Here is a 16,818-nt window from a genome sequence, read left to right on the forward strand (position 1 = left end):
AACAGAGTCTGAGCACAGAGCAGGTTACATTACGAGCTGCAAAAGCCAATAAAGTCTCAGCATGGCAAAAGAATAAAACCTGATTCAATAAATCAACAAAACAATGTGAATAGATTGTAATTCTACTAAGAGCAGCAGCTAGCTATGCTAATATCACATATCTAAACATCTGAAGCATGCTGTACTTCATTTGTATTCAGCCATCTTTACATTGACACCAGAAATAATACATAAAAACCCAGTAGGAGATATATGAAACTGCTACGTTTTGGACAAATTCAAACAACTATTCGTGGAGATAAACTATCACTGCACGTCGCCTGAACACACGAATGTGTTTATATTGTCTTGTAGTCCGTGAGAAGGCAGTATTTTTTTAATACAACACATAAATTTTATTCTCAGAGACCTGCAGGCGTCCATAAAGTGCAGCCAGGTCCAGAGGAGTTTCCTGCCGGTTGTTTCTCATCGTCGGGTCGGTCAGCTCCTGAAGAAGAACTGAAACCACGTCGGTGTGTCCGTACTGGGCCGCGCAGTGGAGCGGCGTCTCCCTCTCATGGTTCTGCAGAACAGAAAGAAAACGTTGGGACGATTGGCTTTGATGGTTGCAGGAATTATGGGAGCAATGATGGGTGAAAGGACAGACGTAGAAGTGGTGGAGCCGATTCAGGGGTGAAGAAGAAAAGGTCAGAGTTTGAGATGGACAGTTGGAGGATTAATGGAGCAGGAGACATGGTTAGCAAGAAAAGGTGGAGATGTTTTGAGAAAAACAGCACAGAATACAGATCATTCTTCAAAACAGAGAAAGAATACAGGATTAAAAATGGAGGTCCTTTTGACCACAGGGATTTCAAACTGATTTAGGAACACCTGACTGGACTAATCTGTTTCCAAGAAAATTTTTGAACAACGTTGGATTATTTGGAGCCTCCTAAATGAAAACATGTACCTCTAATTAGGACACAGGATTGTCTTCAGATCTGCAGGACACAATTATTTAGATTTTAAAACATCTCAAATATTTAACACTGGACAGCTTTATTCAAAATAATAAGACCTCCAACACAAGAAGTACAACTTTTATAAACTGAAATCAGCAACTTATTATAGCTTAATATCATGAATGAATCTTTTCCTTTTTATTTCTCTAGCTAAATATTTTAAGAAAGGTCTGTCTGGGCATTTTAAAGGTCATGGACTGTCTGAGAATGTCTGACCATGTCCTCAGTCTCCAAACAGCCTCCATCAGCAGCGTCGCTGGTATTCCCTGAGGTCACACCGAAATAAATAAACGACCGACCCCAAGAAAAAGAAAAAGTATAGTATACATGTAGCTATAGAAGCAAATTCAGCACTGTATTTCTGAATCCAAACCGATGAACCACATATTGTTTAGATATTGTTCCTGGAAGCAGTAGATGCATTCAGAGACAAACTGTTTACATATTCTTAAAATACAAATAAAGCAAAGTTAATGAACACAAGTCAGTAGAAATACTGTCTCAATTATTACATTTTAAGTGTGTAATGAATTCATTTTCTCAAAAATTGCACTGGTGACTGATCTGAGGATGTGAGATATATGAATAAATACTGATATTTATTCATATATATGTTATGTGTAACATAAAATATATGTATATGTTATATATGTTGAAATTTATTTTGGTATGTAAAAAAATCTTAAGCTTTATTGTTTTGGTTTTCTTTTTTGTTTTGTTTGTATTTCCTTAAACTTATGCAAAGCACTTTCAAATATCTTGTTGCTGAAAATGTGCTGTATAAATAAAATGAAATAAAATTACCTTTATCTTATCTTACTGTAAATTTGGATCCATCCAAAAATATTGTTGATGGATTAATTAAGTATAATTATATACTTTCTTTAAATTACTGTAAATTACTTTTTATTTACTATATTCATTCAGAATATATTTTAATTTACATTCTGTACTGTGTAAAGAATTAAATCTTTACCATAAGAACGCTGCTTCAAATGGTCATCTGAAAGCCACTAATATCAATAAATATCTGCTCTAAAAAGAGTAAAAACAACCCAGAAACTAAAAAATACTGAAAGAACATCACAAATGTGATCCAGGAACCACTGGCACAAAAACTGAAGCTATTGTTGGTTCTGCCACTGACCCATTTGTCCCTGCAGCCTTAAATGGACAATAAAACGTAGCGGTCTGAGCCGCTGTGTCTCACACACGCCGCTTCAGATTGGAAAATGTGATTTCCTCGACAGAAAGGAGAGTGACAAAGAGATGAGCTCAGACTCGGCGTGACAGGACGAGGAGATGAAGCAGAAGAGGAGTGGAAACAGAGAAATCCTCGCTCTGTGATCTCAGAGCGGGTTATATATTTCCATTACATGCAGTCTGACAGTCTCTCAATATCATCAGCACTTGGTCCATTGTTGCACATTGGCTGCTGAGCAGGAATCCTGTCAACAAGCAACCAAACAAATAGCTTACTTTTGTTTTGGTTACATTTGGCCAGGACAAACACAGCTGGACTAAACGGCCAAGTGGATCAGGAATGCCCAAATTTTTTGACACTTGGGCCAAAAAACTAAGGCACAAAAGAGGAAAAACAAGACACTGTGATTTATTTTTTTCCCTACTCAACAACAAGCTAAGCTCCAATACATTAAACAAGTAGTCATGTTTTTTTGTATAAATTATCCTAGATCCAAAATGTGAACAGAGTTTTGCAGGTTTTTGAAACATCTTGTCTGCAACTTATTTATCTAGTCGTAGCAATAAAAACAAGATTTATGTCACTTTTATTTAAAAGTATACAGCCACATTTTATAAATTCAAGGACAAAAGCTTGGTTACTAAATACTTTGAGTTGTCACCAACATTTTTCATTGTAAGACTTTAATTTTTCTGTAATAATTTTGTCTTAATTAAAAATAAAAAGTCTTCATGCTCCAAATGCCTGCGCAATGGCCTGGCAAATTATTATTATTCTTGAATTGTGGCAGTGGGCCACTCCAAAGCATTCCAAGGGCCGCAAATGGCCCCCGGGCCACACTTTGGACACCCCTGAAGTATACCTATTTTGTTATACATGGACAGGCAGAAGAAAGGACAAACAGATTTAAAACATCTGCAAACTTTTCAAAAATGTGTTGGAACCTTGACTTTACCAGAAGAGATAAATAACTTCCTGTTTTCTCTTTAATATGGTCCACAAAATAAAAATATCTGTGCTGCAGCAGCTACATTTGTAACCAGAGCAGGTGAAGCAGAGTTGTTTGAAGGTTTTCTGCAGTAACGCCTGATGGATTGACGTGCAGGATGAGCTCTGTCGCTTCATCCCATAATCCTGGCAGCTCAGAGAAACGAGTTGTAGAATAAGAGGATGAGAGAAATGAGGATAATTACTTCAATCTCTATTCCCTCTTAACACATCTTTAGATTAAAATGGCAAAATGTGAGAAAAAGAAACTGAAAGTCTGCGGTGATTAACAGGCTGAAGTTCATAAGAGTGTGAAAACAAAAAATAATTACCAATCTATCACAACACAGCGCCTCTAATGATGGAGTATTCTAGTAATAAGCACTTTTTTTACACCAAAGTATTTTTATTATCCACAAAACTCCTGTTTTCTTTGCCTTTTTTTCTAAGGCAAAGAAAAAAACAAAAAGCAAGCAAAGGAGTTAAGTTGTAAAGTAAAGGAGAACAGTGACATACTGAAAACCAGACTACACCTTAGTATGTTTTTTAGCCTTCAGCAATGTTTAAGCAGTTTTGTGGTTTTTCTGGACATTTATTTCAGAGTAAAAGAGCTAAAAACTGAATGCTGCTGCTCCATATTTGGTTCTGACTCTGAGGATGCAAAGTAAACCAAAACCAGACGATCTGAGTGGTCTGGAAGCTACAACATCAACAGATCTTTAGTATACTTTGGTGCTAAGCCATAAACTAAAAGTATTCTCTGATGAATGGATAAGTTTCAATAGTTCTTGCTGGGACATTAGTCCATTAATTCTGAATGTTCTTCAGCTGATAGAAGGCTGACTTTGTAGTTATCTTTAAGTGTTTCTGAAGGTTCAGGTCAGAGTCCATCACTACAGTACATCAGATTTCTGACCTTCTAGAAACCAAAGATGAGTGCTGACTCTTGATTATTTAGTTCCAGATTTGTTTTAAAAAGAGATCCGTAAATCAAAATTAATTAAACTAAATAAAAGATAAATAAAGTATTTCAGAGATTTTGCTCTTCCTAAATGTTTCTGATCAAACAAACTGTAATTTTGGACTTAAATAAAGATAATCCAAAGGAAAAACTGAGAAGGGAAGAGCCTGGACTCTACTGGATGTAGAGAGATTATACAAAAATTGACGTCCAAATGGATGGATTAACAGCAGAGATGCCAAAAGAAATGTGGATCATTGAGAAATCATCTCCTTAACATACAAATTAATGCACACTGCTTTTTAAGAAATGTTCTTTTCATAAACCTTAAACTATTTATAATCTCTATGGCAAAAGTTTCTTAAAAATTACCCGATTTGGTTAGAAAATGATTGAGACACCAGAGGAATTGTATAAAAATCTTCAAATGTTTTCTGCCTGGTGAACGCTTTCTTTTAACACTGACCTTCCTACAAAGTTAAACACAGCTCTGGTTTTATTTACACAACTGCAAAGTAACTTTTTTTTTATTAGTGTTTCTACATGACACCTCAATTAAATGCCCTCACACACACAATCTGCTCGCATCTTGCAATAATCACTTAGGGTGGTAATTTGTTTGGGATCACACGGAGATGAGCCGGTTCTCGTTAGCTGAACTTTAATAAGACCGAACCGGGCTGTGGAAACCATACGGCTGCCGCCTCTTTCTCCTTAAACAGATTACTCATAAGAAAGCGCCCAACGGCTCGGTGTGAGTGACTGTGTGTTTTGGCAGCCGTCGGCGTGGCGGAGGCCTTTCCCAGAGCGGTTTCTCCCAGCAGTAGCATGTGTTCTCAGAGAGTTCACGTTGATCGTTGGGAAACATATGGTTTCGTTTTTGCTGTGTCGTAGCAACATGGAGCGTCGAGTTACCAAGAATGTAAGGTGAATGCTTATGGGTATTTGCACAGAAATAAATTGGGGGGAAAGTTATGAAAGGCAAATGACCTCATGAGTCTGTAACCTTTGGCTTGGTTCACATGATTTCCAGTAGGCCTTACTGGGGAAAGGTGTGCTGCTCTTTAGCAGGCTGCTGATGTCTTCTTTAGGAGAGTGAAGAAAGGAGGAGGAAAGCAAAACAAAGTAACTTTATTCCTTCTGCTGATGGAAAACATAACATTGCTGGAATATATCTGCTGTAAAAGCTGCATTTTATTTCTGTCTGCAGTTCATTCAGGCAGTTATATATAAGAAGAGAGCAAGATGTTGAGCAGATAACAGGAAGGTAAAACAGACGCTCTTGTGTTCTTTACAGCTGTCATCCTCTGTTATGAAGGTTTTGGAAATCTCACAGTAAAGGTAATAATCTATATATTTGGGAAATAAAGACAAACATTACTGCTTTCGTTATCCTACAATTGCTAATCATGCTAACAGCTAATGTAAGGACACTTCTCTGTTCTCTATTCTAAACATTATATCCCCTCACTGCAGAAAAGTTAGAAAAATAGATAAACTTGAAAAAATTATTATATTTATTTATGTAAAGCATTAATAATTCAACAATATCAAAAAAAATGGAAGGATGACAGATTCCCATACCAACTTTAAGTAATTTCCTTTATGAAGGTGTGACTTTACTCCAAAACGAATTAGAAAAAAAAAAAAATCAACATATCAAAGTCCAGGCTTGAGTAAGCCAGCTGCTTCAGAGTCAATCAGAGAAAGAAATCACAACAAGTAAGTTGTCAGCCTTCAAAACATTCACTTGGCCTCTAGAAGCCGAGTGTACGCCTTCGGTAAACAAGCAATCCTTCACTATCAATCACTGTCTCTCCTGCACATACATACACTCAGAATATAGTAATCACATTCTCCATCCAGGCAGCCAGACCTCTCACACTCACATGCTCCTGCGATAAACAAAAACAAGCCGTCAATGGAAACTACTGGGACCAATTAGGCAACAAGCAGTGAGCTGGAACTGGTCTACCTCTCCCTCATAACATCCACCAACTTCCAATAATCACCTATTGATTGCAGAGTGGGATTAACCTACTTACACACCATTTTTTCATTTACTTCCAAGTAATTCTCCTTATTGATGTCATTCATCTCTTCACAAACACCAATAAGGACAAATAAAACAACATCTTAAATCAGATTTAAAACTAGTTTTACTGACACAACTATAGTGTCTGAATTGGTAGAACCGGGTGACGTTCTGCAACTTTTAGTTCTCAAGATGTGAATGAAAATAAGTTTAATGGCGACCTATGACAGGCAGAGAGAAAATACTAGACTTAGGCTTCTAAACAAACTCAAACAGCCAATCCATTTAACTCCCACCTGAAAACAACAACTACCTCACATCAATAACTGCAACAACAAGGTTTCTCTGCATTATTATTTTAGGTACAATATCTTTCAAATTTTATCTTTGGACAAACTCAAGTGAATGTTTGGGAATCTACCAGGAGGAGATTCTCCTTTTAGGTGTTTTTTTGCAACTATTATAAGCTTTGCTGGCTCTCTTTCCAGGATGACCATCGAATCACCAATTTATTCGATTAATTTTATGAACTCAAAACTTAAAATGTTACAAAAAAAAAGACAGATGGATGGAAGGAAAAGACAGAACTAAATCCACAAAACGTGTCCATCACAAATGTGAGCAAAACTTTGTCAATGTTCACCAACAATTGTGGTGTTTCCATTAAATAAAAAATGCAATTACAATCACACATTCATCTGATAAGTCATTACGAAACATGGCATGCCATCATTCTCCTGCTACTTTCTGTCGTCTTCTTCGTCTCTCCCACCAGTAGTAACATCCGATTGTCAATGACAACTTGTGTGATGCAAAAAAGGAAAAGTGTTTCCATTTCAGAAATATCAATACAGCTGAAAATCCTAGCTCAAAACCTTTATGACAAAATGTGAGTTAAGCTAATTTATTTTCGTAATTCCAATTTGCACAATTATATGGTTTTATTATGGGGAAAAAATTTAAAAATATGATTTTTCTGCTTCCACATCTGAAAAAAGCTGATCTCAAAGTCCAGACGTTGTGGTCAAATCCATAAAATTTCAGAAATGATTCACCAACAAGCCTAAAAATTACAATTTGACTAGAATATCTACTCCAAACAAGCAGACACCAGAAGACGAACCCATTGAAGGTCATAATGTCTGTACGATATCTTTTGCATCAGCAGCTTTTACTCGTTTGTACACAGCCGCTCTCTCAGCTCTTTCAGTCACAGAGTGGGTAAATAAAAACAGGAAATTACGCATGTTCACTTGCTGACAAACCTCTTAATTTCAGGGGCAAGGTGCATCATTTCTCATTGCAAACAATTAAAGCAACAGCTCCCATAGGAGAAGCATTTGGCTAATGGAGACACAGGAAAACTGAGTTATTAGTTAGGCTAAATAACCCTCCCAATAACCTACAGGGTCCATTACTGCTTTACGCTGGCATCACACACACATCCATTTAGCGTTTTCCACAGCGGATCTGATTCACTGCCACTTTCTGCGCCAGTGATCCGTGCCGCCGTCAATATGCTGCAAGCGAAGACGGACAGGAAGAGCGTGAGGGAGGAGAAGAAGGTCGTTTTCGCAGATAAGGAATGACAGCGGCGGCAGGCTGAACGCTCCCAGCAGCCTGTCAGAAACGGGAAGGGATGGGCTCACTCCGACAGAGGCCACCATAACAGAACCTGCAGCGGCGTCGGATCGCATGATCTCAGAAATACAGCGGTGGAGAAGACGATGCTTTTACCTCAAGCAAGAGCAGAGATAAAACGCAAACGTGCAGCCATTGTTCCAAGACGAGGAGCCATGAAAGTAAACTGAATGTTTAAGACAAAGATTATAAAACATTCATAATCCAAACTATTAGACATAAAACAAGAATAATCTGAAATAGAGGAGGGCGATATTGCCAAAATAAAAATGATCACATTATGTTGTTTTAATACCCTGATATGAATATCACAGACAATATTCCACTTGTTCTGCAGAACGGGTGCTTTGTTTTTTTATTTATTTGGCCAAACAAATAAGTAACTCCTTTTTACTTTATAGAACAGAATACAAAATATATTTATATATAAATATAATCACAAAATACTTTTAGTGTGTCAGACAAATTATAAAATAAATACAAATGTAAACTACTTTTGGCAAATAAAAAATAGTCGGAAATCAGCTGCCACGTGTAAATAAAAATACTTAAATACACAAAAGTGTTTCCCGCACATGTTTTTTCCAAAAACTCAAATGTTATGTGCAAAACTAAGAATCAAATTTTAATATAGAGGAAAGTTTTCCTTTTAAAAATGTTCAACACCCAACGCCAAAATATGTTACATACAAAAACCTGCATAAAGTAAAAACTTGTGCTCATTTCCTATTTATGAGGATCTTTGTTCACTTTCATTTCTTCCATCTTTCTCTGACATTTCCATTGAATTAATTAATGACTGTCAGTATTTTGGCTTCTAGCTTTAACGTCAAAAAATATTACTGTTAGATATTAGATACTACTGTAAATGAGACAATATGGCATGTTAACAATCTGATACTCAGGATTTATTTATTTCTGGTTTCCTGAATTTGTGGCATCAACTTCAAAAGTCAGCAGTGCTAAATAAAGATAAGATAAGATAAGATTTATTTGTCATTGTCATCAACAGATTACAACGAGATTGAGATTTGCTCGACTCGAGTTAAGATGCAGGTTATGTGTATATACGTAATATACAAAGATAAAGAAATGAATAGTACAAAATGAGAAATAAATAGACATCAGATAAAGGATAAATAAAGGAAGAAGGAGCAGGTTTATTCCAGATTACAGGGTTACCTGAGGATAACAATGGGATTACTGGGATTACCTGCTGGTTGACCCGGCCGTGTGACGGGCCGTGGTGGATGAGGATGCGGACGATGTCCACGTCACCCCGCCAGGCGGCCAGGTGCAGCGGGAAGCAGCCTTTACTGTCAGCCAGGTTTGGAGACGCCTCGGACTGCAGCAGCTTCAGCACCACTTCCCTAAAAGAACAGAAACATTAATTAATAACAGTATATATGTCTCAGAAAGCATATATGTCTGAAATTCCCTCTCTAATTCTGGATATAAACAATAATATCCATACAAAATACTTGGTTCATCTTTAAGTTAAGATGAGGATACCGCATTACGCAAAAATAATCCCACTTCCTAGCATCAATTTGATCTTGTTATTCTGACTAAAATGTGTTTTATTTTGACAGAATTCAGGCTGCATTTGCCCCCTCCATCCAAAGAGGAAATGGGAAATTATGTGAAGCTTGATTAGCATTGAAAATGTCAGAAGGGAGACAAAAGGGCAAAACGTCTCCCAGGAGCTCAGCATTTTAATGAGCTGCTCGCCTCATGTTAATGTCGTAATATTCCCAGATTATTCCATCTGATTGTGGTGACAGGCGGGAGCTGAGTTACATGAGGAGAATGTTTGCTTTCAACCTGGAAGATTCAATAAATGTCAAGGAAATTTTGGGGGAAAAAAGTACTGACTACCAGCCTGAGAACAGATCCATGTATTTTCTTTCTTTACTTCCTAACTAAATGTTAAGATCTCTGAGGCTTTTTACTGGCAGCCTAAGTTTTAGTAAGTCTGTATTTTCATTTCTTTCCTTCCCCAGCTGATATAAGGGAAGAAATCCACATAATTGCCCCCAAACATTAATCCCTCAGTTCCACCGAGCAGAACAAATGGAAAGATAATCCCATGTGTTTTCTGAGAAGTCCCAACTAAAGAAGCACAGCAATGATGCTGACATAAAGGAGCAGGAAACTTTAAACCAGATGCATATCCTGTATTGCTCCTCTAGATCAGTTTAGATCACGTGTCAAACTCAAGGCCTGGGGGCCAAATCTGGCCCGCTATTGGTTTTTATGTGGCCCTCTAAATTACATCAATAAGACCTTTCAGGTTTTAACAAATATGCAAAATTCACACGAAATCAACATATCCCCACAGTTTCTTTTATTTTATTAAAAAAATTTCTCCAAATTGGTCAAAAACATTGGGTATAAGTGACTGCTGCCTTACTTGGTGTCAAGTTATAGTCTGTGATTAATATTAAATGTGATAAAAAGTCACATTTAACATCATACATTAGCACAAATATCGTAAAACAAAATCCTTAAAAATATCAGTGCCACAAAATCTATAATTTTTATTTTAAAAAACCCCCACAAAAACAATCAATCACAAAATCCTGCAGGGACAGCGATTTATTAATATTTTAGCAGTTTAATTGGTTTTATCAATGGATTCTGGAACAACTGGCCCTTTAAGAGCGTTCATGACTTTAATGTGGCCCAAGAAAATGAGTGTGAATGGATGCAGAGGGAGCGTTTTCCTACCTGTGTCCGTTGAGCGAAGCGTGATGTAAAGGTGTGTATCCTGAGCTGTCTGTGCAGTTCACGTTGACGCCCTTCCACATGCTGCAGCACAAAAACACACATCGCAATTAATAATGAGCCACGGTGACGTCTGGAGTCCAGTTAAACTACAGACAGACAGTTTCTGATTTTCTGCTGTGAAATAATCGGCAACTAAATCATCACGTCTCACTTTTGATGTAAACATTAAACATTCTTTTTGTCTTTCTAGAGGTCTCAGTAAGTTTTTAAAAATAAAATACTGAAGTTCGCCACAAATTTAAGGAAGACAGTTCTATGACGTATATAGGGGGAAAGAATAATCTAGAAGAAATGAGGGAAGAAGGATGAGAAAAGACAAAGATGGGATACAAGGAGAGAAAGACAAAAAAAAGTAAAATAAGTGCCCAAGGAAGGAAGGAAGGACACAAGAAAGAGAGAAAACAAAAAAAAATAAAAGAAGGAAGTGAATAAGGGAGGAAGGAATGAAACAAAATGACATTGGGAAAGATTTGGAAATACTAATATTTACCCATCTCTGGAAAGCAGTGAAATCATATTCCACAGTTCTCCATACTTTTTAAAAACCAGGTAGAAACTCTGGTTCATTTATTACATGAATGAAAACTGAAAATTCCCACCTTTTTTGAGTCCATAAACAGATCAACAAACATTATGTCCTTAAAACTTTATGTTTTGACTCAAATTTGATTGAAAATAAGACCTGCAGAACATTTCTGTGACTTTATTCTTTAGTATGTGTTAAATTTAATAATTTATCCAGTACGATTAAGATTTTGGAGATTTGTTCCTGTTAAATAGAGGTTTTCTTTCCACTGCCGCCACACACATCCACAAGATGAAAGAAAAAAGTCAGCAACATAAATTTATTGGTAATTAATTTAATTGGTTTTAAATCTGCCTTTATGATTCATCTATGTAAACTGGATCTGATGCTACATTTATTGTGAATTTGTTTGCTATAATTGAACTGAATTAACACACAAATTAATTACAAATGTTAGTGTAACTTTATTCACTTCGTAGGGAAGTAGAAAGGCATGAATTACCAACCAAATATTTCTAGAAATTGTGATTTTGTTTGAAACAACCATTACTCAAATTCTAATTTATATGAACCAGATATTACAGATGATGCTGAAACCTGCAAAAATGATAAACTCTTGTCTACTGGGGGAGGGGGGGGAAATAAATCCAAAACACAGATACCGTCCCTGTTAGAAAATAAAACATCACACTCAGTGGATCACAACTTGATGAGTCACTTCCTGCTGAATCCATCTCTCTTATCTGCTCCTCCACCTCCCGGTTGCCTCTGCATTGCTTCCAGTGGAACCGCGGACCCGTCCAGCCGAGTTCCAACAGAATTAGAAGATTAATCTGAGTTAAGGCGATAGGGAGGGAGTAGCTGCTGCGTTTGTCAAACACGCAGACATAATCCTTTCTAATTAACCCCAGAAATGAAACGGAAAGTCCTTACCGACGACCAAACTTTACATTTCCATAAAAGCTTTAATAACGATTCTCATCTGGTTACTCCCACAGGAGATTTTTGACTCCATCTTCAACTCATTCATTGTTTTATCATAATCACTGAAAGGTGAAAAGGTCAAACCCCATGAAAGGCGTCCCAGCAGGCAGAGCAATGCTGCCCTCTGTATGAACCCTTCTTCAGTTACACTGACGGTTTGAACCGCTCTACAACCACATGGGAAAACTTTTAAACATCACCTGCACCTACATGTACAAATCAAAGACAGGATGAGACAGAGAGAAGTTAAAATTTCTGAAATTTGACTACATTTTGTTATCTTGCAATGATTTTTATGAGTTTCTGATAAAAAATGTATGAAAAAGGAGATGATTTTCACTATTTTTTTCTGAAAAGCATGTCATGTAATTGTTTTATTATGGTTATCTTATTATCATAAGGTTTTTTTTCATATTTTATTTATTGTTATAGAACAGTTTAAGAAGAATTTATAGGTGTAAATTGGAGAAGAGTTGGTCATTTTTCTGATTCTGTATGTCCAGTTATTTACAATTGTCATTATTTTAGTTTACTACTTTGTCTGTAATATAATTTACTTGTTTTAACAGTATATTGAACAGGCACATAAATATTATGACCATCTTTTAATTACAAATTTTCAATAACTATTGAGTCAGTAAGCAGTATATTAAATTAAATTGAAATAAGAGGAAGGCTTGAATAAGTGTTCAACTCCTTTTCAAACAGAAAAGTAGTGGTAAAAATATTATTTTGTTCTTGGTTATGTATGCACATGTTTTCACTGTCAAATCAAATATGAACATTTTTTAATTAAGCTGAATTTGTATTATAATTTCCAGACTACAAAATCAGATCATTTCAGCTGGACTACATATTAATTTGGTTGATTTTATTCACTACTATCAAAGGAAAGTGGGACAAAAGCAGCACCACACTTTACAGATTTTTATGTGTTAATTCAAACTCACAATTATGTACTACTCTGAGTTGGTTTGATGCCTCAAATATCCATCTAATACATTGAAGTCTGCAGATGTGACACAACAAGATGCGAAACAGATTAATTGCTTTGCATATTTCAGCAAAGTGCTGCAGTAGCGAGATTTGTCCAAATTTAAAGCAAAGGCAGGAGGAAGGAGCAAAACGTACTCCTTTCATCTTTAAAAGTGCCATTTCAAAGAAGCCAACCTTTGACGTCTTTCACGTTGAACACAGTTTCTTATTTTGGATTTAAACTCCTCGTTTAGCGTCTGAGAAGGAACGTTTTTATTAGCAGCATCTCATTACAGACAGTAAAGCAGGCATCATGCTGCAGGAAAGTTCAAGCTACATCAAAGCAGAGAATTCCCATCAAAGGAGGGAGGAAAAATAAGTGAAACCTTTGTAGTCAAGGCTTCTTTTCAGAAGAGGGAAAGGTAAGTCGAATTAATCCATGAACCTGCTGAGGTTCGTGCTTCTGAATAAAAACGAAATCAAAGGCACTTTAGGGGGAACTGAGGGTTCAACAACAGCAAAAACTTCAGGGGAAATCATAAAGAGGAACAGATATAAGGCGACGTGCGGCTTGTTATCGGAGCACAACAAGCCACACAGGAAGTGGACTTGCTTCACATCCTGTTTTGAGAGAGAAGCAGAAGAGATACCTGCTGATTTAAAGCAGCACAGAGAATCCTCTCTGGCTGATATGACCAAACAAGGTGCACAAAGACGAGATATGTAGTTTACTTGGATGTTTAAACTCCCAAACTCTCACAGAGTCAGTCCAGCCACAGAGACGCTTCAGGCCAGGAGCGTTTTCCTGTCTCCTGCAGGCGGACATGCACAGATCAGGATCCTTCTATCACCTGAAGAACATTTCCAGGGTTAGAAGACTAATGTCTCAGCGAGCTCTAGAGAAACTCATCCATGCGTTTATCTTTAGTCGCATTGATTACTGCAACAGTGTCTGGAAAAATAAAATAAAATTTAAAAAATCAGTCCTCCAGCCGCAGCTGATTCAGAACGCTGCTGCAGGTGTTCTGACTAAAACTATGATGTAAGAGCACATCACACCAATTTTAAAGTCCTAACACTGGCTAGAATAGACTTTAAAATATTGTTGTTACTGAACATCTTAGCACCAAAATACATTAAAGATCTGCTGTTCTTGTATTAACCTTTCAGACCTCTCAGGTCTTCTGGTTCTGGTCTAAATGGAGAAGCAGCATTCAGCTTCTATGCACCACAAATCTGGAACAAACTACCAGAAAACGGCAAAACAGCCAAAACACTGAGTTCCTTTTAATCTGGACTAAAAACCCAGCTGTTTAGAGCTGCTTTTGAAACATAATCACAAAACATCAATCAATAATCTGATGTGTAACAATGGCAAAATGTAATGTTGTTGACTTTGTATTTTTGTGTCTTTATGATGTAAAGCACTTCGAAATGCCTTGCTGCTGAATGTGCTACACAAATAAAATTTTATTGATATTTTCGGAGTCGGGATCACTTTAGTCTCTAGCTGCATTTCCATTGACAATATAACTGCACCAATTGGAATTACGGAGATAAATTAGTTCAATGGAAAGGTACCAATTTTGAGAAAACGTCAATAACATTTTTTGTAGTTTTTCGGCTCTATTGAAATTAGTAAAATTCACAAAACTGCAATGGAGACACTTTTTCCATAAGGTAATTTTATTTATATAGCACGTTTTCAGCAACAAGGCGATTCAAAGTGCTGTACATGAATAATAAGGAAATACAACAAAACAACAAACCCAAGGAAAGACAAAAAGGTTGTGTTGATCACAAGTCATGTGACCAACATCTGGACGTTTCTACTGGCAGAAAAGACAAAGAAGACGCCATCATCACAGGAGGATGATGTTTATTAATGACTTATTACGTAAACAAGCTTATTGATGTGATTTTTTTATTTTGATTCTTATCTAATGGAAACATTGCGATGTCAATTTTGTGTTTTTTCAACATTAGCAAACATTTTGTGCACATTTGAAATGACAACGCAGCAACTAGTAGGCATTTATAAGGCAGCATGTGAAGAAAACTTGAATCACTCCTTTTCCTAAAAGTAAAATTTAAGCAAAGCTGATAAATATGCGTGGCTTTACAAATATACACAGGAAGAGAGCAGATACAGCAGAATGAGTTTGTGGCTTTATGCAAGTTATTAATGTTCCCGTCTTTTTTCCCTGTAACACGCACACAGCGCTCTCACAACATGTCACGAACATTATGTTTGTGAAAAACAGCAACATTACTGGTTACATCTGCAAAAAGAAAAATACGAAGCAATGCCGCATTTTTCTCTTTTCTTGTTTGTGGAATAAATATAAAATTTACAAAACTGACCAATCAGAGCATAGAAAGTGATGGTTCGCATCACTTTGCGGAAAAATTTGCACAACTAAGGATTTTTATAAAAATTTACAAATAATTCAGAGGTGAAATTCAAATTTGCAAAAATACTGGAAGAGACTAACGGAACTGTTAGTTTGAGTGAAAATTTCCCTTTATCCAAAGATATCTTTACAAGTTTGGGACTATTTTAGAGAACTACTTTCAATAAATGTGTGAATGTTTTAAGATGGCATCTTGATTGGCACAATTACAGGATGAGCAAAAAGGCACAACATCCAAAATAACACTCAGATGATGTCTTGCTTTTTAAAAATCTTTTCTCCTGCTCCATGTTCTCAGGCGGGTCCAACTGAAGTCATTTCTTGATCGTACAGATCTGGTCATAATTAGGGTTGAGTGTTGCACTCAGAGAAATGCGGTTACTGAGAGTAAATTCATAATTTAATATGGGAGGCAATTATATTTTCACACACGGCCATGTGTTTTTAAAATCTTGTTTCTAGTACATAAAATCACCATTTGAAAACTGAATTTTATATTTACTCAGGTTCTCTTTCTCTCCTCTAAAAATCTTTGTGATCCTTTAGCACAGGGGTATCAAACTCATTTTCATTTTGGCCTAAATCAAGATTGTGAATGCTTTTAAAGGGGCCGGTTGTGCCAGAACGTATTGATAAAACCCACAAAAAAAAAACTGTTAAAATATAAATCAATTCTTAAGATTAAATAATATTGAAAATCTTTTCCGTCCCTCCAGGATTTAACGATTGTTTTTGTGATTTTTTGCAATAAAAATCAAAGAGCCTGTGCTACTAATTTGGAAATATTTGCACTTCTTATTACTTGCCGTATCATTATGGATTATAACTTCACATCAAGTGAGGCTGAAGCAGCTGTATAGTAGAAGAAAGAAATACTGTAAATAATCATTTAGATCCAAAAATCTGCAATAAACTCACAATTATGTATTAGTTTGAAAAAGTGCAGCGATTTGTTGATTTTGTGTGAATTTCCATGACGTAATTTGGTAGTAAATAGATAGAAAACTGCTTTGATTAGATTGATAAAATAATATTTAAGCACACAGTTATTTTGACAGTTCTAAAGGGCCGCATAAAAATCTATGGCGGGCTGGATTTGGCCCCCGGGCCTTGAGTTTGACACGTGTTTTAGCGCAACAAAAAAACGCAAGAAATCAATTACTTTTATAACAGTACAGTGTACTTGCATAATATTTGAAGCTGAGGGATTTCCCCAGGTGTTGCCGTCAGAATGACACCGATCTTCATTTCAGTCGATTCCCACATCAGGAAGAAAATCCCATTCACACCTCCTCAGTGC

General features: G+C 36.5%; 1 protein-coding gene across 4 annotated transcripts in view; it reads right to left on the bottom strand.

Annotated features, from left to right (window-relative positions):
* The window catches only part of anks1b (ankyrin repeat and sterile alpha motif domain containing 1B), a 187,679-nt gene that overhangs the window by 131,485 nt on the left and 39,376 nt on the right, over positions 1-16,818 (bottom strand). For all 4 annotated transcript variants that reach the window (XM_014473658.2, XM_023350596.1, XM_023350595.1 and 1 more), the window contains exons 2-4: positions 10,560-10,640; positions 9,043-9,199; positions 410-562 (exon numbers count right to left, since the gene is read on the bottom strand). In XM_014473658.2, the coding sequence (XP_014329144.2) occupies positions 410-562; positions 9,043-9,199; positions 10,560-10,640 (391 nt within the window). The remainder of the gene's footprint in view (positions 1-409; positions 563-9,042; positions 9,200-10,559; positions 10,641-16,818) is intronic.

Source organism: Xiphophorus maculatus, chromosome 17 (assembly GCF_002775205.1).
Source record: "Xiphophorus maculatus strain JP 163 A chromosome 17, X_maculatus-5.0-male, whole genome shotgun sequence".
Taxonomy (NCBI): Eukaryota; Metazoa; Chordata; class Actinopteri; order Cyprinodontiformes; family Poeciliidae; genus Xiphophorus; species Xiphophorus maculatus.